Source organism: Ornithorhynchus anatinus, chromosome 4 (assembly GCF_004115215.2).
Source record: "Ornithorhynchus anatinus isolate Pmale09 chromosome 4, mOrnAna1.pri.v4, whole genome shotgun sequence".
NCBI lineage: Eukaryota > Metazoa > Chordata > Mammalia > Monotremata > Ornithorhynchidae > Ornithorhynchus > Ornithorhynchus anatinus.
Window position 1 is genome coordinate 100,930,763 of NC_041731.1, and position 23,858 is coordinate 100,954,620.

General features: G+C 42.6%; 1 protein-coding gene across 1 annotated transcript in view; it reads right to left on the bottom strand.

The window, feature by feature from the left end:
• Positions 1-23,858, bottom strand: part of HS2ST1 (heparan sulfate 2-O-sulfotransferase 1) — a 178,144-nt gene that overhangs the window by 15,885 nt on the left and 138,401 nt on the right. Inside the window, exon 3 of the mRNA XM_029063960.1 lies at positions 12,926-13,011. Coding sequence (XP_028919793.1) covers positions 12,926-13,011 — 86 coding nt within the window. The remainder of the gene's footprint in view (positions 1-12,925; positions 13,012-23,858) is intronic.

Consider the following 23,858-nt stretch of genomic DNA (forward strand, 5'->3'; position numbering starts at 1 on the left):
ATGAGGTAACTGTACTCCAGGGAGGTTAAGTGACTTGTCCAAGGTCTCACAGCACATTAGTGGCAGAGCCAGGATTACAAAGCAGAGCCTTCTGACTCCCAGGCTATGCTCTATCCACTGGGCCATGATGCTTCTCAACATCAGGGGAATCAATCAATCAGTGGTATTAATTGAGTGCTTACTGTGTGAAGAGCATTGTACTAAGCACTTGAGAGAGAGTGCAGTACACCAGAGTTGGTAGACAAGGTGGAGAGTTGGAGAACCATAGGTCCTCCTCCTTCCTATCTGCTGCTCAGATCATTTTTCTACAAAACCATTAGGTCCAAGTTTCCCCACTCCTCAAGAAAGTCCACTGGTTACCCATCCATCTTCACATCAAACAGAAACTCCTTATCACAGGCTTTAAAGTACTCATTCTCCTTGCCCCCTCCCACCTTACCTCTCTGATTTCCTACTACAACTCTTTCTGCATACTTTGCTCCCCTACTCTCAAACTACTTATGCTACTTCAGCATCATCTGTCTCACCACCGACCCCTTGCCCATGACCTGTTCTGGCCTGGAACACTCTCCCTCTTCATATCTGGCAGAAAATCAACTCTCCCCACCTTCAAAGCCTTTTTAAAAGTACATGTCCTCCAAGAGGCCTTCCCCGACTAAGGCTTCATTTCCTTCTCTCCCATTCCCTTCTGTATTACCCTTGCACTTAGATGTGCACCCTTTATTCACCCCTCCCTCAACCCCACAGCTCTTATATACATATCCGTAATTCATTTATTTATATTAATGCCTGTTGCCCCCTCTAGACTGTAGGCTCACTATGGTCAGGGAACATGTTGACAAACTCTGCTATATGGTACTTTCTCAATTGCTTAGTACACACAGTAAGCGTTCAATAAATATACTGATTGATTGACTCAACTGATGGACCACCACTCTCCCTACCTTCAAAGCCCTATTAAAATCACATCTCCTGCAGACAGCCTTGCCTGCTGTGGGCAGAAAATGTGTCTACCAACTCTGTTATATTGTACTTTCCCAAGCACTCAGGACAGTGCCCTCTACACACAGCAAGGGCTCAGTAAATATGACTTATTCCCTGATTAACCTCTCATCTACCCATAACCTCGATTATCCCTTCTGCATCGCTTAAGCACTTGGGTCTGAATCACCTAAGCACTTTGATACCAACCCCCAGCCCCACTACCCTTATTGTACATGACCCTATACTCTGCTGCTTCCCCTAACTGTAATTTATTTTAATGCCCGTCTCCTCCACTAGACTGTAAGCTCCTTGAAGACAAGGACTGTGTTTACTGACTATTTTGTATTGTATGCTCCCAAGTGCTTAGTACAGTGCTTTGTCCACAATAAATACTCAATACCACTGATTTTAGAAGGTTGTAGACAGCCATGAACACACTTCCAATAGAAGCAGATGTTCTGAAACGAGTTAGAAACAGCTCTTAGTTCCAAGGAGGCAATGAAATTAGTTACTACAACCTTTACCATCATCAAAATTACATAAGACTGAATGGAAAATCCAGATATCTGAATCAGGCTAGAGTCCCTGGTGGCTAGAAATTAGCTATCAAATTTCACAAAAGTGAGGAAACAATAGCGCTTAGTACAGTGTTCTGCACCCTGTAAGCGCTCAATAAATATGATTGAATGAATATTTGGCATCTGTACTTTGTTTATTTAACTGAATTTTCTGTCACTTGTATCTTAGATTTTACTCTTTAATCTATGGTATATTTGGCAATTATGGCCACTGGTGTCTCCTTTATTATATTGAAAGCTACTTGAGAGGAGGTACTCTGTCTTCTACTTCTACCATATGCTCTCCACGCATCTGGTAAGGTAGATAGAGAATGGGCCTGGGAGTCAAAAGGTCATGGTTTCTAATCCCTGCTCTGCCATTTGTCTGCTGCATGACCTTGAGCAAGTCACTTCACTGTGCCTCAGTTACCTGATCTTTCAAATGGGGATTGAGACTGTGAGCCCCTTGTGGACTGTGTCCAACTTGATAAACTTGTATCTACCTCTGTGCTTAGTACAGTGCCTGGCACATAGTAGGCGCTTAAATAATGCAATTATTATTATTACAACATCATGTTCTGCACAGAATTTGGTGCTCAAGAAATGTTGGTGCCGATAAGCCTGTTGTAGGCAGGGATTATCTCTCTTTACTCCTGTAGTGTACTTTCTTAGCACTTAGTAAAGTGCTCTGCACACAGCGTTCAATAAGAATGATTGAAAGAACGAATGATTTAGAATGCTGCAAACAGCCAATCACAGGGAATAACTTCAGAATGCTCATTCTGCAAAATATGGCTGATGTGGGGGAAAAAAGCCCACAAAGTTCTGTTTACCGAGAAAGCCTCTTTTGGCCTAAAATATTGAGTCACTGTTGTTTTGTCAATTGGTTTAAACTTAGTAATGCACTTAGAGGTCTATTCTATCTTCTTGCCATTTCTACTTACCGATTCATACGGCATGCTCACGGGAACTGAAAACAGTCATATGGGTGATGGCAGAAATTTAGAATAAAAATGAAAGTTTGCCATAAACATGAGGCATAGATATATTTTAAATCAGGAAACATTAAGACAGCTGCTGCTTCAACTACTGGAATTCAGCTCTTAAACCAAGGTCATGTGACCCTGTGGTAGGTCATATAAAAATCGTAGGGGAGGCTAACTGAAAACACAGTGCAATTAGTCATGGAACTTCTTTAAAAGATATAATTAAATGCTAAAGTTTTCTGCAAAACTGTTCTTAGAAAGAAATCATACAAATTTCACTTCTCTTTTGGTTAACAATCTATCACTTTGAATTGATGAATGTCTTGATGGGAAGTTTTGAGAGCTAAGGATGCTTGGTTTTTTTTTCTTTTTTTTAAAAGAAATGGAGCAATTTTTAGAAAACAATATGAGTTAATCAAGATGAACAAGGAATAGTAGACGAAGGGGAGAAAAGTATTTGATGTGGACATTTTCACTAGACATATGCTAAATAAAAGAACTATGTTTGTGACAATTCCTTTAGCTATGATTTACTTTTGTGAACCATTTGCTAAATTATTTCTTTTCAATAGGGTCCTATCTGGCTTAAATTTACACAGTACACTTTCCAAGTGTGCTTTATTTTTAGATTTTAAAATGTTTCCAATTAAAATAAATGGATCAGCTCTGCAAAGTAAATAGAAAAGTCATGAGGGAAAGTGACCCAACAATGAATAGGAAGGGAAAGATAAGGAACGAAAGTAGAAAATGGAGCATCAATATGAAAACAGATTATTTTACTGTTTTCTCCCAAGCTAACCCTCTAACTATACCTTATTCTCAGCTCTCCCTGCCTCCACTCCTTCCCACCAGCTGGTACCTTAACCTGCAATGCTCTCCCATAACCAATTCCCTTCCGACGTTCATAGCTCCCATAAAATCCCACCTCTTTCAAACAGCCTGAGTCGGACCAACCCAACAGCCATCTCTAGAGGCATTCACATATTTATTTATACCCTTCCTTGGCATTTATGCATGAATGCTTAAAGTCAATTGCAAAATAATTTATTTTGATCAATCCATTTGTAAATAGCTTATGTCTGACTCTCCCATTAAAGCACAGACTGCTGTGGGCAGGAAATTCTTTTCCAAGTGTCTGCTACATTGGAAATTAAAGAAATGCCATTACTACTACTCTTACCATATAAGCAAGAGTACACAGGGAAAAAATAATCCCCCAAAATGGTTTTTGATGGACAGATTACACTTCTGTGTCCTAGTTTAGAGAAGCAGCATGGCATAGCGGGAAGAGCACGGGAATGGGAGTCAGAGGACGTTGGTTCTAAACCCGGCTCCACCACTTGTGTGTCCTTGGGCAACTCACAACTTCCGTGTGCCTGTTATCTCATCTGTAAAATGTGGATTAAAAGTGTGAGCCCCATGTGGGACAACCTGATTACCCTGTATCTAACCCAAGCTTAGAAAAGTGCTTGGCATACAGTAAGCGCAGCATGGCATAGTGGAAAGAGCACGGGCTTGGGAGTCAGAGGTCATGGGTTCTAATCCAACACTGATCAACTGTGTGACTTTGGGCAAGTCACTTCACTTCTTTGTGCCTCAGTTACCTCATCTGTAAAATGGGGATTAGGACTGTGAGCCCCACTTGAGACAACCTCATTACCTTGTATATTCCCCAGCGAATAAAACAGTGCTCGGCACACAGTAAGTGCTTTACAAATGCCATCATCATCTTCATCAAATACTGTAATTATTATTATTATTAGCTATCTCTCAAAGCCCTGAAGTGACAAAGGCAGAATACGATGTTTCCCTTGGAGAATGATGAACAGGCTCCATATTCTCCTCCTACTTAGACTGTGAACCTTGCGTGGGACAATGTCTGTGTCCCATCTGATTATCCTGTGTCTACCTCAGCACTTAGTACAATGCTTGGTACACAATAAGTCCTTAACAGGTACCACAGACAAAAAAAAAATGAGCCTCGTTGAGGCTTCAGGAGGAATGTGTCCAACCAACCTGATTTGCTTTTATCCATCCCAGGACTCCCCTCTACGGATCACCCTGAAAAGTTTCCAGTATTCTACATGTCTTGACTATGGGATGGAGAGTCAAGCAGAGGCCTACCCATTCCATTCCTAGCTTGGCCAGTGGCTATAGTGAGTGGAAGGGAATCTGCTACAACTCAAAACACCCCTGTGCTGGACAGCAGCGGCACGGGAGAGAGTTGAGGGGGGAGACTCAAGTTGACTGCATGGAAGGAGGCAATGGTAAACCACTGCCGGATTTTTACCGAGAAAACAATATGGATCCACTACCAGAACGACTTAATATGGAGGTGGGGCATTCTGGAAGAGATGTGTCCATGGAGTCGCTATGGGCTGGAAATGACTCAAAAGCATAAGACAAGACAATCAGAGCTAAGTAAAGTGACTGGCACATGGCTCAACAAATACTACCATGATTATTCTAGTGATAGTGGTGGGCCCAGCACCATTAACACCCTCTCACTTTTGCCAGGTACATTACCTCTGGGTAGGCAAGCAGCACACTGCAATATGTAGGTGAAGATTTTTTACAAGCAGGACCACTTCCAGCTGAAGTGACCCAGCACAGGGCTGACATGTGCCATATAACCGTAACTTGGCAGGTGGTGGCTTTGGTAACCAGTCTGGGGCAGCCATCTCAATAAGGGCATAGCCCAAGCACAAATTCCTCTACTCGCAGAAGTAAGATTAGAAACCAGGTCTCATGATAATCTGGAGTTTAGCATTGAGTGCAGACACATACACATCTGTCTATGTATACAGATATCTACTTGTGTTTATAATAGTAATAATAATGTTGGTATTTGTTAAGCGCTTCCTATGTGCGCTGTTCTAAGCACTGGGGTAGATACAGGGTAATCAGGTTGTTCCACGTGAGGCTCACAGTTAATCCCCATTTTACAGATGAGGTAACTGAGGCACAGAGAAGATAAGTGACTTGCCCACAGTCACACAGCTGACAAGTGACAGAGTTGGGATTATAGAGATCTATGTATTTATCTTTTATAATGGTATTTGTTATGTGCTTATTATATGCCAGGCACTGTGCTATGTGCCTAGGAGAGTACAGCAGAGTAGGTAGATGTCTTTTTTGCTTTTGTTAATGGCATTTGGTACATGCTTACTATGTGCCAAGTACTGTACTAAGCGCTGAGGTAGATCCAAGCTCATCAGGGTGGATGCAGTCCCTGTCCCACATGGGGCTCACAGTCTTAATCTTCATTTTACAGATGAGGCAATGGGGCACAGAGAAGTGAAGTGACTTGTCCAAGGTGCCACAGCAGACAAGTAGTGGAGCCAGGATTAGAACCCAGGTCCTTCTGACTCCCAGGCCCGGGCTCTATCCACTAGGCCATGTTGCTCCTCTGTGTACCTATGTATGTACATATCTATCTCTGTAACTGTGTATATAGATATCTACATACGTATGTATTCATCTGTGTATACGGATATCTATCTAGTTATCTCTGTAATTTAGTTTTAATATCTCCCCCTCTAGACTGTAAGATGCTTGTGGGCAGGGAACATGAGAAGCAGTGCGATCTAATGGAAAGAGCCCGGGCATGGGAGTTAGAGGACCTGAGTTTTAATCCCGGCTCAGTCACCTGTCTGCTGCGTAACCTTGGCAAGTCATTTAACTTCTCAGTATGTCAGTCACCTCATCTGCCAAAGAGGGATTAAGACTGTGAGCCCTATATGGACAGGGACTGAGTTCAACCTAATTATCCTGTATCTACCCCAGCACTTAGTACAGTGCCTGATACCTAGTAAGGACTTAATTAATGCCATTAAAAGAAAAAAACACCCCCAAAATACAACTACTTACTCTGTTATACTGTACTCTCCCAGGCATTTAGCCTAGTGTCCTGCACACAGTAAGTGCTCAATAAATTTGATTGATTAGGCCTACCCATGACAGCACAGACTGAAATGGAGGTCAATACTTGACCCTCTCAATAAAACGAGGATGCTATGTAAAATGAGGTGTACTCTTTTCTATAAATAATTTATATTATAACATGGAAACATTTTGCAGATAACTTTAAAATACCCTAATTATTTTTCCTCTGGAAGGGCATCTAACAAATTTCACTCACTTCATTCATATGCATATAGTGACTCCATTATATCCTAAGCACTGTGCTAAGCACTGGGGAATATACAAGAAAATCAGATTGAACACAGTCCCTGGTCCAAACAGCGCTCGCATTCTAAAAGGAAAAGGGAGGAGATATTTTATCCTATTTTATATATGAGAAAACTGGGGTTAAAGTATTCATCTTTGGTTCTGACAGCAGGTAGGTGAGAAAGTTGTTATGAGAAGTCTGGTGTCTGATCTCCTGTTCTTTCCAAGAGGCTAAAGTGTCTCTCCAAAGTCCAGAAAGTTTGGAAAAGATGTGAGATCTTATGGGCTTCTAATGTCAAACCATTTGTTTCCTCCTTGAGGTCTACTGTTCATAACATTTCTTGGCAAATATTTTGCCCTTATTTATTCCACAAAGTCTGAGCCAAACAAGAAATAGTAAAGGTTCTTTGGAAAACAGAAAATAATCCAAAAACAACTGTTCCTTTTTCCCTTCACACAGTCATGGATGGTGGTAAATTAATGGCATTTTGTAAAATATTAGTTGAAATCAGATTCATTGTGATGGTAATATGATTTGGTGTTTTGCAGCTTATTTTTGACTCTATTCCTATAGCAGGCTTTCCATTTTGTTTCCAGGTCTAGACAGCTGGAAAGTCAATAGAGAAAAATTTCACAATATTTTCACCTTCAGGATAATGTGAGAGGCACTGATGAAATATCAGCTATATCAAAGTCTTATGTCAGTATTTAATAAAAAGAATTAATCTTTTCCAAAAAGGTTTTACACTTTTGAACTGCAAGAACACCAGTTTATACCTCTCAGTTTCTTTTTAAGAACAAGTTTTTTGCTAAAAGCAACTGCAGCACTCAATATATTATTTTAATAATGACTACCAAAAGTATTAGAAAGCAAGCTGCATGAGGAAAAAAATAAATCATTTAGGTGAAAGGATAATGTAACCCTGAGGGAATATATGCTTATGAATGAAGTCAGTGAAATTAGTTAGATGCCTTTCCAAAGGAAAAATAATTAGTTTATTTTAAAGCTACCTACAAAATGTTTCCATATTACAGTATGAATTATTTATAGAAAAAAGTGCATCTAACTTTTTGTAGAATCCTCATTTCACTGAGGGGGTCAAATATTGAGGGAGATAAAGGAAAGAGCATTAGTTTGCTCAATACACATGATGATTAGGAGATCAGTTTTTAATTAATTTTTTCCAAAGATAAAATTTCTTGTGAATTAGTGACCTTAAAATTATAGTTGAAGATTACAGGGACATCTCTTTCTACTCCTTTGTCTTTTAATACTTCAAGTTATAAGTTAAATTGAAAAGCTAAAAATTTTAATTAAAGCTGGCACACACCTGGGGGAGCATTACTTAAAAGCGATGACCACCCATTGAAAATCTGCCCAGAGATGTCATACATTTAATTAAATAATGCAAGTGGGTATTACTTGCTGAGCAGTGGCTAAGTCAACTATCACTCCTTAGTAGAGATATAACCCCAAATCGCTAGCCACTCTCCTCCAGATCCCTCAAATCTTGTCACGGAACCAGCTCTCAGTTCCTGACAAAAACCAAATGTTAAAAAATTGTGAACTATGAATATGTGCCCTTGTGGCCACCTCCCACCACCTTTCTTTACCCCCCTCAAACGCTTATAATACAGTCCTTTGCATACAATAAGTGCTCAGTAAATATGAATGAATGGGAAGAGTCAAAAAGAAGGCAGGTCTCGATCAATCAACCAATGGTACCACTTTGTACAAAGCCTCAATCCCCATTCCCAGCAATAAGATTAATTTAAAATTAGCACTGGGAATGTAAGAACACACCACATTCCCCTCTATGGCAAGAAGAAGAAGTGCTTACACTGACACAGCGCTAAGAACGGTTCTAAGCGCTGGGGTTGTTAAAAGGTAATCAGGTTAGACATAGTCCCTGTCCCACATGGGGCTCACAGTCTTAATCCCCCTTTACAGATGAGGTAACTGAGGCCCAGAGAATAATAATAATAATAATAATAATGACGATGGTATTTGTTAAGTGCTTACTATGTGCCAAGCACTGTTCTAAGCGTTGGGGGAGATACTAGGTTATCAGGTTGTCCCACGCGGGGCTCACAATCTTAATCTCCATTTTACAGATGAGGTGACTGAGGCCAAGTGAAGTGACTTTCCCAGGGTCACATGGCGCACATGTGGTGAAGCTGGGATTAGAAGCCACATCCTCTGATTCCCAAGCCCGTGCTCTTTCCACTAGGCCACGAGCGAAGAATAAGAGAAGCACGCTGCTTCTCAAGAAGGGACTGGAGTTTTCACACTTAGTAGTAATAGTATTTATAAAGAGTTATCATGGTAGAGAAAAATAATTAGCCAACCTGGTCTTGGGAAATCAATCATTGGATTCAGCACCCTGAACCGTTTTGTAATTAGTCTGGGATTGAAGTCCTGGGAGCACCAAAAGGGACTGCTGGAATTCATGCACTGTGGGCAGGTAATGTAACTGTTTACTGTTATACTGTACTCTCATAAGCGCTTACTACAGTGCTCTGCACACAATAAGCACTCAATAAATATGACTGAATGAAGTGAATAAATGAATGACCTTGTAGACCGCCACAGACGACCTTTGTGAGACTTTCCCAGAGTCTGACCTCCATCTCACCAACGTGGGGGTGGGTGGACACCTCTACTTGGATGACCTCCCGTCACCTCAAGTTTAACATGTCCAAAACAGAATTACTTATCTTCCCTCCCAAACCCTGTCTCCCCCCTGACTTTCCCATCACTGTAGACGGCACGACTATCCTTCCTGTCTCACAAGCCCATAACCTTGGCATTATCCTTGACTCCTCTCTCATTCAACCCACATATTCAACCCATCACTAAATCCTCTCGGTTCCACTGTCACAACATCGCTAATATAGCCTTTTCCTGTCCAACCAAACTGCTACCATGTTAATACAATCACTCATCTTAACACTCCTGGATTATTGCATCAGCCTCCTTGCTGATCTCCTGGCCTCCTGTCTCTCCCCACTCCAGTCTATATTTCACTCTGCTGCCCAGTTCATTTTTCTACAAAAACATTCAGGGCATATCTCCCCACTCCTCAAAAAACTCCAGGGGTTGACAATTCACCTCTGCATCAAACAAAAACTCCTCACCATTGGCTTTAAAGCAGTCCATCACCTTGCCCTCTCCTACCTCACCCTGCTACTCTCCTACTACAACCCAGGATATACACTTAGCTCTTCTAGTGCTAACCTTCTCACTATACCTCGACATCGTCTATCTCTCTGCTGACCCCTGGCCCACATCCTCTCTGCCTCTGGCCTGGAACACCCCCCCTCCTCAAATCCGACAGATAATTATTCTCCCCCCATTTAAAGCCTTAGTGAAGGCATATCTCTTCTAAAAAAACCTTCTGTGACTAAGCCCCTTTTCCTCTTCTCCCACTCCCTTCTGGGTCTCCCTGACTTGCTCCCTTTGTCCCCCCCCCCCCCGCCACAGCACTTACGTATCTGTAATTTATTTATATTAATGTTTGTCTCCCCTCTCTAGACTGTGAGCTCATTGTGGGAAGAGAATGTGTCTGTTTATTGTTATACTGTACTCTCCCAAGTGCTTAGTACAGTATTGCGCACACAGTTTGCGCTCAATAAACACGATTGAATGAATGAAGTGTAAAGTGGCTTACAGAGCCACATGAGAGCATGGGCCAGGGAATCAAAAGTACCTGGGTTCTAATCTAGGCTCTGCCACTTGTCTGCTGCTGTGTGATGTTGGGCAAGTCACTTCTCTGTGACTCAGGTACCTCATCTGTAAAATGGGGATTAATACCGTGAGACCCATGTGGGACATGGACTGTGTCCACCCTGATTAGCTCGCATCTTCCCCATTGTTTAGAATATTGCTCAACACATAGTTATTAGTGCTTAACAAATACCATTTTTTAAAAAAGCAGCAGGCAATCGGGAGTCAGCAGACATGGGCTAGAGACCCAGCTTCACTGATCTCTTCTTGGGCTGGTGACTTGGGCACATCATTTAACTTCTCTAGGCTTCAATTTCCTCACCTGTAAATTGAGGACAGAACACCTATTTTCCCTACCTCTAAGACTGAAGCCTCATGTGAGAGAGGAACTCTGTCTGATTTGATTATCCAGTATTTACCCAGTGTTTATCAGACAGTAACGGCTTAATAAATGCCATCATCATCATCATTACTACAAGAAGCAATGTGGCCTAATGGATGGAGCACAGGCCTGGGAGTCAGAAGGACCTGGGGACTAATACCAGCTGTGCCACTTGTCTGCAGTGTGTTCTTGGACAAATCACTTCACTTCTCTGTGCCTCAGTTTCTTCAACTTCAAAACTGAGATTCAATCCCTATTCTTCCTCTTAGACTGTGAGCCCCATGTATGACAGGGACTGTATCTAGCCTCATTAACTTGTACCTACCCCAGGGTTTAGAAAGGTGCCTGACGCATAGTAAGCACTTAACCAATACCATTAAAATAAGAAAAAAAAGAAGGGGAGTGCCTGGTGCATGAAGATTTTCAACTGAAGAACATTTTGCAAGGTGGCCAGGCACCTGACAGGAATCCTGAAAGTAGCTGGGAAACGTGAGCACTGAAGACCACAGTAGCTGCTGGATCCTGGCACTATGGCACAGGGTTGGCATTATGCTGCTGTCATTTCAGCTCTAAATTGGCTCTGTACTTGAAACTCTTGCATGCACTTGGCAAACCGCCATCACTAGGGTAGATTCCCTGGAGCAGATTCTCAGTCCCGAACTCTTCCTGGCCACGCAAAAGAATTCCCTGGTCCACCGCTTGCCCGCTGCTTTCGACAGTAGACTCCGTCACCTCTGAAAGAGTTGGATTTGTCTCTATCTTAATAATAACAACAATAATAATAGTAATAATGGCATTTACTAAGTGCTCACTATGTGTCAAGCACTGTTCTAAGCGCTGGGGTACATACAGGTTAATCAGGTTAGACAGAATCCCTGTCCCACTTGGGGCTCACAGTCTTAATCCCCAATTGCAGATGAGGTAACTGAGGCCCAGAGTAGTGAAGTGACTTGCCCAAGATCACACAGCAGACAAGTGGCAGAGCCAGGATTAGAAACCAGGTTTTTCTGGCTTCCAGGCCTGTGCTCTATCCACTACGCCATGGTACTTCCCCCAAGTGACCCAGAGGTACTACGTTTTGCTGTCATTTACATGGGTAGGGCCCTTCTGTAGCTTTGACATTTTGGTAATTGAAGTTTTGCGAAGAATAAGGATTGGGGCATCAGGCCAGAGCCACTCTTGGGTCTCAAAGACTAAGAAGACTCGTTTTTTTTTTCCCCATACCTGAATGCAATTCCAAATGAATGCCGCCAAGAGAGTGAACAAGCATCGGTGTGTGATCTCTGCACCTTAGCCAATTCTCCAGTAATCTTCTCGGTAGCATAACTGGGGTCCAGAGGTGCTCAGAAACAGTCCCTGGGTACTATGGGCAAGGATACTGCTTTGCCAAGTCTCTGGTTGGCAATCAGGATGGAGTAAAGTTCGTGGGAATATTCCCTCCTCCCTATCATCCCCCACCGAGAGCAATCGAACCCGTGACAGAAACTCTATTTCCACAGACAAAACACAGAGGCAAAATCACTATTTTCTTTTGCTTGTTAGCCCACCAGAATTTCCAATGTACAACTATATGCCACATCACCTCAAGGTGACCTCGTTGCAGAGCAGCAGAAAGCCGCACCCTTCTTAGTGGGTGATTCGGGCTTGATAATGTGGGAACAGACTTTGCTTCCAAAGCTTTCAGTCAATGAGGCATAACCCGGTGATTTCCTGTCTCAACGTAGAAACCCTGTTCTCAAGCCAGCGTGGCATATTTCATTCACCCAGGGTCTAGCACAAGGGATAAAGTCTACTGTGGTCCTTTCCCGGGGGGGGGTCACACATGAAGCAGGATGTAAGACTGACAAGGATATAAAATTTTAAGAAGAACGATGCCTGAAGGAAATTCAGGATATATTCAATGTAATACGGACAAGAGAATTACCAATGTACAAACACTAGAGGGCAGTAATATATAAGAGGGTTCAAAATATCATTCACTAGCAATTCCTACAGGACCCAGTGATTTGTTTTTGGATCACACTTGGAAAATTACCATCGGAATATCGTCCCCTGGTTATGCACTCTGTAGCTGTAAGAGTACCAGATATTCTAAATCATACCAACCCTGGCAACTTACTTTGCAAAATCCAAATATGAAATGTGGCCATGATAAAATCCCGGTTTCATCTCCTTCCAGGACGTTACGTTCTTCACAAATCGCACCTGAAAACAAAGAACATAGTCAGTACTTCGGAACATTAAAAATATTCATTACCTATGTCCCATTTGTGGTTTCCAACCAAGACTTATAACCATTCTCACCGCTTTAACAAGAAAAGGGCTTCAAAAGCATGTAATTAAGTCCCTCACATAGAGACAAGAATAATTCTTTTAGAAGTGTGGAGCTACTGACTTTACATAGACAGCTGCTGAAAGTGAGAGTGAAAAACAATGTGGAAAGCATAACGCACAGCAAACATCAACAATGCAGTACACTGGAGAGGACAAAATACCTGTAGCATTTCAATGTTTTTCCACGAGACCAGCCAGCAGATCACATTGCAGTACAGGTCTGCTCTGATGCATATTAAAACTGCATTCTTCTTCAGAGCTTGTTACTACAAAAAATAATCATTTAAGCCCAAAAGCTTAACCTGGTAACCCAGATCCAGATTAAAAAAAAAAAATACCTTACCTTTATTCAAAAACTGATTAAGGCAGAAACAGACCCTAGTCTAATTCCGAAAAAGATAAGAGCAGGCCCCACAGCAAGATGATAACCATGGCATACAAAATTACAGTTCTAATCAAACGTTAGTCAAACAGTGATCATTTGCCTTTGGCAAAATGTAAAAAAGTAACAGTAAAGTGGTTAATATGCAGGTCTTAAATGGTAAAATCTCTGTCCAAGCTAGGGTATTAATACAAAGAAGCAGACAAATTTCAGTATCACCAGCTGCCAGACAGTGATATGCGATTTCGAAAATGGAAAATTAAATTGATTTCCTAGGGTAAATCACTCACATGAAAAACAGCAAATAGTTAAGGATCCTTTCCTGGAGATTGGTTACACAGCCAGAAACAAGTCTGTATTTCAGTTAAGGGCTGTGAGATACGACCTCAGCCACTAACGCAGAGAACTGCCAATTGCCGATCGATCAATCATGTTCAGTGCTTTTCTTTTGCGTAGTGCTAGTAACAAGGAAGTATCACAGAGCAGTTCACAGCCTATCGGAGCCTAGAAATACGCAGAAGCAAACTGCAGGGCATAGCAAAGGCAATATCTAAAAGTAGGGGTAACAGTCAAGATTTGGGGAGATTGAACGGGAAAAAAAGTCTAAAGGCATTCATCCTTTTTCTTTTGGTAGGTCTAAACCCTAGAGGCTATGCAACAATTAAAATGCATCCCAAGACAGTCCAGGACCAGAAGAGACCTGACTTGAACCTCAGTGGTTCAACCAAAATGGATGGCTTGCAAATATGGGAGTCAATTGGTTGCTTGCCTTATTCCATTTAGTTCTGAAGTGTCAACTCTCCATGGGAAAATCAGTCTGGCCACTCCTTCTGGTAACAATAATAACTGTGGTATTTAAGTGATTATTATGTGCCAGCCACTGTTCTAAACGTTGGGGTGGATGCAAGCAAATCAGGTTGGACACAGTCCCCGTCTCATACGCGGTTTAAATCCCCATTTTATATATGAAGTAACTGAGGCCCAGAGAAATGAAGTGACTTGCTCAAGGCCACACAGCATACAAGTGGCAGAGCTGGGATTAGAACCCATGACCTTCTGACTCCCAGGCTCGTGGTCTATCGACTAGGCCATGCTACTCCTTCTCAGTCTCTTTCACTGGTTCCTTTCCTGCCTGTGGATCCCTCAAAATTCAGCATGGTCTAGTGGATAGAGCACGGGCCTGGGAGTCAGAATGACCTGGGTTCTAATCCTACCTCCGCCACTTCTCTGATGTGTGACCTTGGGCATATCCTTTAGTGGAAAGAGTTCGGGTTTAGGAGTCAGAGGTCATAGGTTCTAATCCCGGCTCTGCCACCTGTCAGCTGTGTGAATTTGGGCGAGTCACTTAACTTCTAGAGAAGCAGGGTGGCTCTATGGGAAGAGCCTGGGCTTGGGAGTCAGAGGTCATGGGTTCTAATCCCGGCTCTGCCGCTTGCCAGCTGTGTGACTTTGGGCAAGTCACTTAACTTCTCTGTGCCTCAGTTACCTCATCTGCCTCATCAGAGAAGCAGCGTGGCTCGGTGGAAAGAGCACGGGCTTTGGAGTCAGAGGTCATGGGTTCGAATCCCAGCTCCGCCACTTGTCAGCTGTGTGACTGTGGGCAAGTCAGTTAACTTCTCTGTGCCTCAGTTCTCATCTGTAAAATGGGGATTAAGACTGTGAGCCTCATGTGGGACAACCTGATTACTCTGTGATCTACCCAGCGCTTAGAACAGTGCTCTGCACATAGTAAGCGCTTAACAAATACCAACATTATCATTATTATTAAAACAGGGACTTAAGCTGTGAGCCCCATGTGGGACAATCTGATCACCCTGTATCCCCCCAGCGCTTAGAACAGTACTTTGCACATAGTAAGCGCTTAACAAATGCCACCATTATTATTATTACTATTCTCAGTGCCTCAGTTACCTCATCTGTAAAATGGGGATTAAGACTGTGAGCCCCACGTGGGACAACCTGATAACTCTGTATCTACCTCAGCGCTTAGAACAGTGCTCGGTACATAGGTAGCGCTTACCAAATATCAACATTATTATTATTTACCTTCTCCTTGCGTCATTTGTCTCATCTGTAAAATAGGGATTAGGACTGTGAACCCAATGAGGGACATGGACTCTGTTGAACCTAATCAACTTGTAACCAGCCCTTCCACAGTGCCACCATACTGGTCCAAACATGAGCCCTGGCCCATCAAAACTACTGCATCAGTCTCCTTACTGACCTCCCTGTCTCCAAACGCTCTGCCTTCCAGTCCATATTTCACTTTGCTGCCTACAATATTTTTCTAATACAATGTTCTGCGCCCATCTCCCCACTCCTCAAACTTCCAACGGTTGCCCATCCATTTCTGCAAAGAGCAGAAACTCCTCAGTATTAGGTTTAAGATGCTCAATCAGTTCTCTCTCCCCTCTACTTATCCTCACTCCTCTCCCATTACAAACTAGTCTGCACACTTGGCTCCTCTACCATGAGCTCACTGTGACTCGATTGCATCTTTCTCCCACCACCAACCCCATGTTCACGGACTTGCTCCCTCTCGCCTGGGAGGAGTGTGGCCTAGTGGATAAAGTATAGGCCTGGGGGTCAGAAGGACCTTGGTTCTAATAAAACAAATAAATGGTGGTATTTGTTAAGTGCTTACTATGTGCAAAGTACTGTTCTAAGCGCTGGGGGATACAAGGTGATCAGGTTGTCCCACGTGGGGTTCACAGTTTTAATCCCCATTTTACAGATGAGGTAACTGAGGCACAGAGAAGTGAAGTGACTTGTCCAATGTCACACAGCTGGCAAGCAGCGGAGCTGGGATTCGAACCCATGAACTCTGACTCCCAAGCCCGGGCTCTTTCCACTGTACCACGCTTCTTCTCTGCTTTTCTAATGCCAGCTCTGTCACGTGTCTGCTGTATGACCTCGATAATTAATTAATTAGAGTATTTGTTAAGCACTTACCATGTGCCAAGCACCATTCTAAGCACTAGGGTCGATACAAGGTAATCAGGTTGGATGCAGTCCCTGTCTTACATGGGGTTCACAGTCTTAATCCCCATTTACAGATGAGGTAACTGAGGTACAGAAAAGTTTAGTGGCTTGCCCAAGGCTACAGAGCAGACAAGTGGCTTCACTTCTCTGTGCCTCACTTATCTCATCTGAAAACCGTGAATTAAAACTATGATTCCTATGTGGGACAGGGACTGTGTACAACCCAATTTGTTTGTATCCACCCCCGCGCATAGTATGGTGCCTGGCATGCAGTAAGCACTTAAACAAAAACCACAATTATTATTATTATTGGTATCATCAAAACCACATCTAAAATCAAATCTCCAGGAAGTCTTTCCTGACTAATCTCTCATTTCCTTGTCCTATTTTCCTCCCTTCAGTGTCACCCATTCACATATTTTTTTTTTTAAATGACATTTGTTAAGCATATACTCTTGTGTCAAGCACAGTTCTAAGTGCTGGGGTAGACACAAGTTTATCAGGTGGGACACAGTCCCTGTCCCACATGGAGCTCATAGTCTAAATATGAGGCTGGATGATTTAATCCCCAAATTACTGGATGATTTAATCCCCAAATTACAAGTGAGGGAACTGAGGCATAGGGAAGTTAAATGACTTGCCCAACACAGCAGACACATGATAGAGCTGGGATTAGAACGCAGGTCCTTTGATTCCCAGGCCTGTGCTCTTTCCACTAGGCCATACTGCTTCTCATGCACTTTGGTCCTTACTCTCTAAGTAATAATAATAACTGTGGTATTTGTTAAGCACTTACTATGTGCCAGGCACTATACTAAGTGCTGGGGTGGATACAAGCAAATCCGGTTGGACACAGTCCCTGTCCAGTGTGGGGCTCATAGTCTCAATCCCCATTTTACAGACGAGGTAACTGAGGGACAGAGAAGGGAAGTGACTTGCCCAAGATCACAAAGCAGGCAAGTGGTGGAGCCAGGATTAGAATCCATGACCTTCTGACTCCCAGAAGGCCTGTGCTCTATCCACTGCACCATGCTGCTTCTGGTACTCACTTCAACCTACATCTCCACCACACTTGCATACGTATATTTATACTGTTGTTTCTGCTTCCTGCAATCTTTTTTAATATCTGTCTTCTAATAATGTTGGTATATGTTAAGCGTTTACTATGTGCAGAGCACTGTTTTAAGCGCTGGGGGAGGTACAGGGTCATCAGGTTGTCCCACGTGAGGCTCACAGTTAATCCCCATTTTACATATTAGGGAACTGAGGCACAGAGAAGTGAAGTGACTTGCCCACAGTCCCACAGCTGACAAGTGGCAGAGCAGGGATTCAAACCCACGACCTCTGACTCCCAAGCCCGGGCTCTTTCCACTGAGCCACGCTGCTTCCCCTACTAGATTGTAAGCTCCTTGAGGGCAGGGATCATGTCTACTGCTCCATTATACTGTTTCAAGTACACTGGTATCTGTACTCAGTAAGCGCTCAATTGCTTAATCAACTGATTAAGTATAGGGGTGTGAACAATTGCAGGCATTTTAACTAGAGTTACCTCCTCTTCATTAATATTGTGCCATTTTTTCTGACTCTTCCCACAGGCAGCTGTGTACATTTCAGCGGTGAAGGACGACGAGGCAGGCAATCGAGAAAAAATTGGGGTTAACAGTATTAAATGACGATAAGGAGACTGAAAAATGTGGGAACACCAGGCTTGGTGAGAAGAAAGCTATATGAGTCAATTCAAAGGAGATTTCCATACTATGATTAAGTCAGACTATAAAGGAGGATATTTAGGAACTGGTGACTATATGCAGTACATGAAAAGGGATGTTTTTATGACTAGCCTAGAGCAAAGCCATTCAAAACTGTGATTTTGTCAGATTTTATAACCCAAGCAGAGTCAGGCCAGAAGTGATCAGGCAGAAGACCCTAAGGGAAAACACAGACTCAAGAAGACGCATTACTGATCTTTTTGCAGGGTTGACTTAGAAAGGAATCAAGGCCCTTGGAAAGGGGTTAAGAAGCATGTTACATTCCCGGTATCTTAAAGCTATTTTCTGAATAAGCCATGATTGTTTATGTCTATAAAAGGTCACATACTCCTTTTCAAAGGGATGACCTGTCCTGGCCAACTTCCAATTTCGTAATTACCATCTATTGGATAAATACTGCTCTTAACTTGGGTAATTACTGTCTACTTGACGCCTACTCCTCCATTTACTTAAAACAAAAATGGCTTGCGTGGTTGTGTGCAGTTGTCTTGGCATGAGGCTAAACATGAAGGGAGCTTGCTATCCAAAATGCAGAACTCAGTAATTATTGAATGAAATTCTGAAGGGTTCCGAGAGATGAGATTGAGTGAGGAAAATCTAGGACTTTTCTACCAGTCTGAACGTAGCCATGGTTTCTAAGACAAAAAGAGGAAATCTACCAACTTCACCGAAAGATGGCAGGAAGGCTTTTCCTCCCTATTTGCTGTCCGCATTGGGGCAAAACATTTAAATACACAGTGTATTCTGTCTTTTAGGGCCATCTTTTCACTAATTCCTGAGAATCAGCGTGGCACAGAACCTGAGTTCTAATCCTGGCTCCTCCACTTATCTGCTGTGTGACCTTGGGCAAGTCACAACTTCTCTGTGCTTAACTTCTTTGTGCCTCGGCTACATCCTCTATAAAATGGGCAATAAGACTGTGAACCTTATGTGAGACAGGAACTGTGTCCAACCTGATCACCCCGAATCTACCCCAGCGCTTGGTACGGTGCCTGGCACCTAGTAGGCTCTTAACAAATACCATTAAAAAATAACACTGTTGTATAGAAGAGGTTTCCGAGTTTGAGTCATTTCTAAGAATAGTACAATGAAAGGACTGAAAAAAAGGTGAATGGATTGTACTAGGAAAGAGTCTCTGAATTTTAAAGTAACAATGATAACATGAGGGTATAAAACAATCCAATAAAAAAAAAAGCATTGGGGCCTTACATCAAATGATGTGGGCTTTACCTGACAGATCACGAATTCAGGTCTGAATAAATTGGAGAAACTCATGTTGGATCAAGCTAAAGTGATGGATCCAGACCTTTTCAATGGTGGAGCAGGGTCTGGATTGGGGTCTCTCTCCACAGGGGAAGGGGATGGGGTAGCAGAAGAAACAGCATGGCCCGATGGAAAGAGCACAGGCCTTAGAGCCAGAGACGTTAGGTTCTACCCTCAGCTGTGCATTTTCCTGTTCTGATGTTGGGCAAGTCATTCATATATTCATCCATTCAATCGCATTTATTGAGTGCTTACTGCCTCAGTTTCCTCATCTGCACACTGAAGATTCAATGTCTGTTCTCTCTCCTACTTAAGGCTGTGAGTCCCATGTGTCTGACCTGATTGTCTTCTTAGTACTTAGTGCTTGGAACACATTAAGCGCTTAACAAATATCACAGATTATGATTACTCTTATTATTACTATTACTGTCATTTCATTATCATCATTATTGTCAGGAAAGTGCTTGCAGCCTGGGGAGCAAATGGAATAGGGATCCGAGCCGGGGGAATGAAGCATAATGGAGAGGAGAAGCAGATATTTTGGGCAGCACCAACTCTGACCATCCACTAGTGCCACTGTCCTCATATCCACGCAGCAGCCAAAAAATCCTGCTTTTCACCATGATGGTATCAAAGGTGCTGGTAGAGAAGGTGGGACTCCCTGGGGCCAGATTGGCCCCCGAAGTACCCAAGATGGTTTCAGTACAATTGCCTCCATCCCCCCAATTTTTTCCTGGCCTGATCTGAGAGGCAGTGTTGTCTAGTGGACTGAGCTAGGGCCTGGAAGTCAGCAGGGCCTTGGGCTCTAATTCCAGCTCTGCCACTTGTCAGCTCTGTGACCCTGAGCAAGTCACTTCACTTCTCTGGGCCTCAGTTACATCATCTTTAAATAGGAATTAAGACTGTGATCCCCACAGAGAGGCAGCACAATGTAGAGGATAGAGCTCAGGCCTGGGAGTCAGAAGATCACGTGTTCTGATCCTGGCTCTGCCTCTTGTCTGCTGTGTGACCTTGGGCAAATCTCTTAACTTCTCTGTGCCTCCATTACCTCAATTTGCTTATATCCACCCCAGCACTTAGTAATAATAATGTTGGTATTTGTTAAGCGCTTACTATGTGCCGAGCACTGTTCTAAGCGCTGGGGTAGACATAGGGGAATCAGGTTGTCCCACTTGGGGCTCACAATCTTAATCCCCATTTTACAGATGAGTGAAGTGAGGCACCGAGAAGTTAAGTGACTTGCCCAAAGTCACACAGCTGACAAGTGGCCAAGCCAGGATTCGAACCCATGACCTCTGACTCCAAAGCCCGTGCTCTTTCCACTGAGCCATGCTGCTTTTCGTACAGTACCTGGGACATAGTAAGCACTTAACAAATATCACAATTATTATAAATGGTCTGGGCAGGAAACAATACCATCCATGTTTAGGTATTTTGGTCTGGGAAACGTTATGGAAGCTGTAGATTCCCATGTTGACAAGGAGCATGGCTTAGTGGAGAAAGCGTAGGCCTGGGAGTCAGAAGGATCTGGGTTCTAATTCCAGCTCTGTTACATGTCTGCTGTTTGACCTTGTGCCTCAGTTACCCCATCCAAAAAATGGAGATTAAGGCTGTGAATTCCATGTGGGACAGGGACTGTGTTCAACCAGATACACTTGTATCTATCCCAGCACTTAGTACAGTGCCTGACACAACGTAAGCACTTACCATACACCATAAAAAAAAATCAAAATGATAAGTTATGAAACTTCTTAAAAGTTTAGCCTATTAAAACCCCAAAGGTATTAATCTGGAGAAGGCTTTAAAATGCTGAAGCTGCTATAATTACAATAATAATAATAATGATAATAACTAATAATTGTGCCATTTGTTTTACACCCTTACTATGTTCCAAGAACTGTACTAAGCACTGGGGTTGCTACAATAAAAAAGAATTGGACCAGAGTCCCTGTACATGGCTAAGAGTCTGAGAGGGAGAACAGGTATTTTATCTCCATTTCATAGAAGAGATAGCAGAGGCACAGAGAATTTAAATGACTTGCCCATGGTTCCAAACAGGTAAGTGATGGAGCTGGAATTAGAACCCAGGTCCTTTGACTGTCAGGACTATTCTCTTTCCACTAGACCACACTGTGGCTCTTCTTTTCTTTACTGAGTAAATGATTCTTAAAATGATATACTGATTGTCCTTCAACACTTCAGAACTCTTCCTGGGACTTTATCATGGGGAAGAAGTTAAATTTGAAGTTAAAGACACTTCCATAGAGAAAAGCCAGGGTGGAGATTTGTTAGCTGTTACTCATCATGCATTTCATGATATTTTTCATCCCAGCTCTGCCACTTGTCTGCTGTGTGGACTTGGGCAAGTTACTTCACTTCTCTGGGCCTCAGTTCTCTGGGAATTGAGACTGTGAGCCCCATAATGGACAGACAAGGACTGTGTTCAACTTGATTTGCTAGTATCCACCCCAGCATTCAGTAGTGCCTGGCACACAGTAAGCACTTAACAAATATCATCATCATCATCATCATTTCAGGTCCTGCAAATCCATTACCAGTAAAGGAGATATGCGACTGATGAGCCTGGCTCCAAATTAACACTCACTCACCCAGTACTGTCTGGGAAGCAAAAGATGTGTTATCCAAGAAAATACCTTTCGCCAGCCCAACTGGTTGAAAAGACACATTGAACTGTATTACAGATATCTAAGTTAAGGCTTTGGCTTTAGCTTTCAAGAGCACAGAGCAATAAAAAAAAAAGATAGGAATGGAATGTTCTCCATTTACCACAGAAAAGAGAAAGAAATGGATTTAAATTGCAGCAAGAGAGATTTAGGTTAGATATAAACTTATTCTCCTCCAATCTTTTTCCACCTATACTATGCTATTTTTTTTCCTCCCCTTGGGATGTTTTTGAAGGATGTTGATAGCTGGAGGTGCAATACTCTGACCTCTAAAAAAAGGACTTCAGTAGTCAATCAAAAATCAATAATCCTTGCAGCAAGCAAGTTTGCAGATTTTGAACTTTTGTAGATTTTAGAGAGATGGGTGGCAAAATGAGCCTAAACCTCTAAAACACCGAGGGGTTGTGTGCTATATTTACGATATAAGTTGGTGAAATTTCCCCAAATACAAAATTATGCACTTCTGGTTTTGTCAGGTATTACAGATGTTGCATGTTGGCAGGCTTTTGATCGATCATATATAAGCTCTCAAAAGAAATAAACCAAGCATTTTTAAAAATAGAAAATTACCCAGAAATAGAATACCACGATCTTCGGTTCTAATCGGTTCCAATAATGCAACAGAATGTAAATAAAAATCTACCAGGGCAAATATTCTTGTTTCAGGGAAGTGAAGCTTGCCAGGGTTGTGAGACAGGTAAGTGAGGGTGGTTGTGGAACCTTTTTTCCTGGTGATAATTAAGAATCTGACAGAAGTCAAAGTAGAGGTAGGGGGTGGAATGGAGTAGGCCTATAAGTAGGGCTATATCACACAACAGATCTCTTAAAAACAAATGGGCCCAGTTGGGGTTTGGGCATGATTTCTGAAGTTCTAATTGACTAAAAGATTAAGTGAAGATTTCAAAACGAGTGTAGCTGATAGAGAATAAACCTTAAGTGCTAAAGGACAGGAAGAGGTGTGGATAATTTCCTGCAGTTCAAACTGGGAGGAATCAAAGAAAATGGGCCCAAATGAACATAATTTTCAAGTTGCTGAGAAAGATCAATAGCAATTTCTGGGGTTTGATATTCTCGGAGGCTGGAATACGGAGATGCAACAATTACCCAACCTTGCAGATGCCAGGGTTTCCTCCGCATTTTGCCTCTGCCAGAAGAATGTCACCAGAGGGTCAATGCCCTGAAAACCAAAACGGTACTCAAGATTCCAAGGCCAATTGTGTTTTAAGGAGCATTACAATCAATCAATGGTATTAACTGACCTCTTACTGTGTGCAGAGCCCTGTACTAAGTAGTTGGGAGAGTACAATAATCATAATTAAAAATAAAAATAATTATGGTACTTCTTACGTGCTTACTATTCATCAAGCACTGTGCTATGTGCTGGGGTAGATATAAGTTAATTGGGTTGGACACAGTTCCTGTCCCACATGGGGCTCACACTCTTAATCCCCAATTTACAGATGAGGTAACTCAGGCCCAGAGAAGTTAAGTGACTTGTCCAAGGTCACTCAGCAGATACATGGCAGAGCCAGAATTAGAACCTATATCCTGGACTCCCAGACCATGTCCTAACTACTTAGCCACGTGGCTTCAAAGTCGGTAGACATGGCTCAGTGGAAAGAGCCCAGGCTTGGGAGT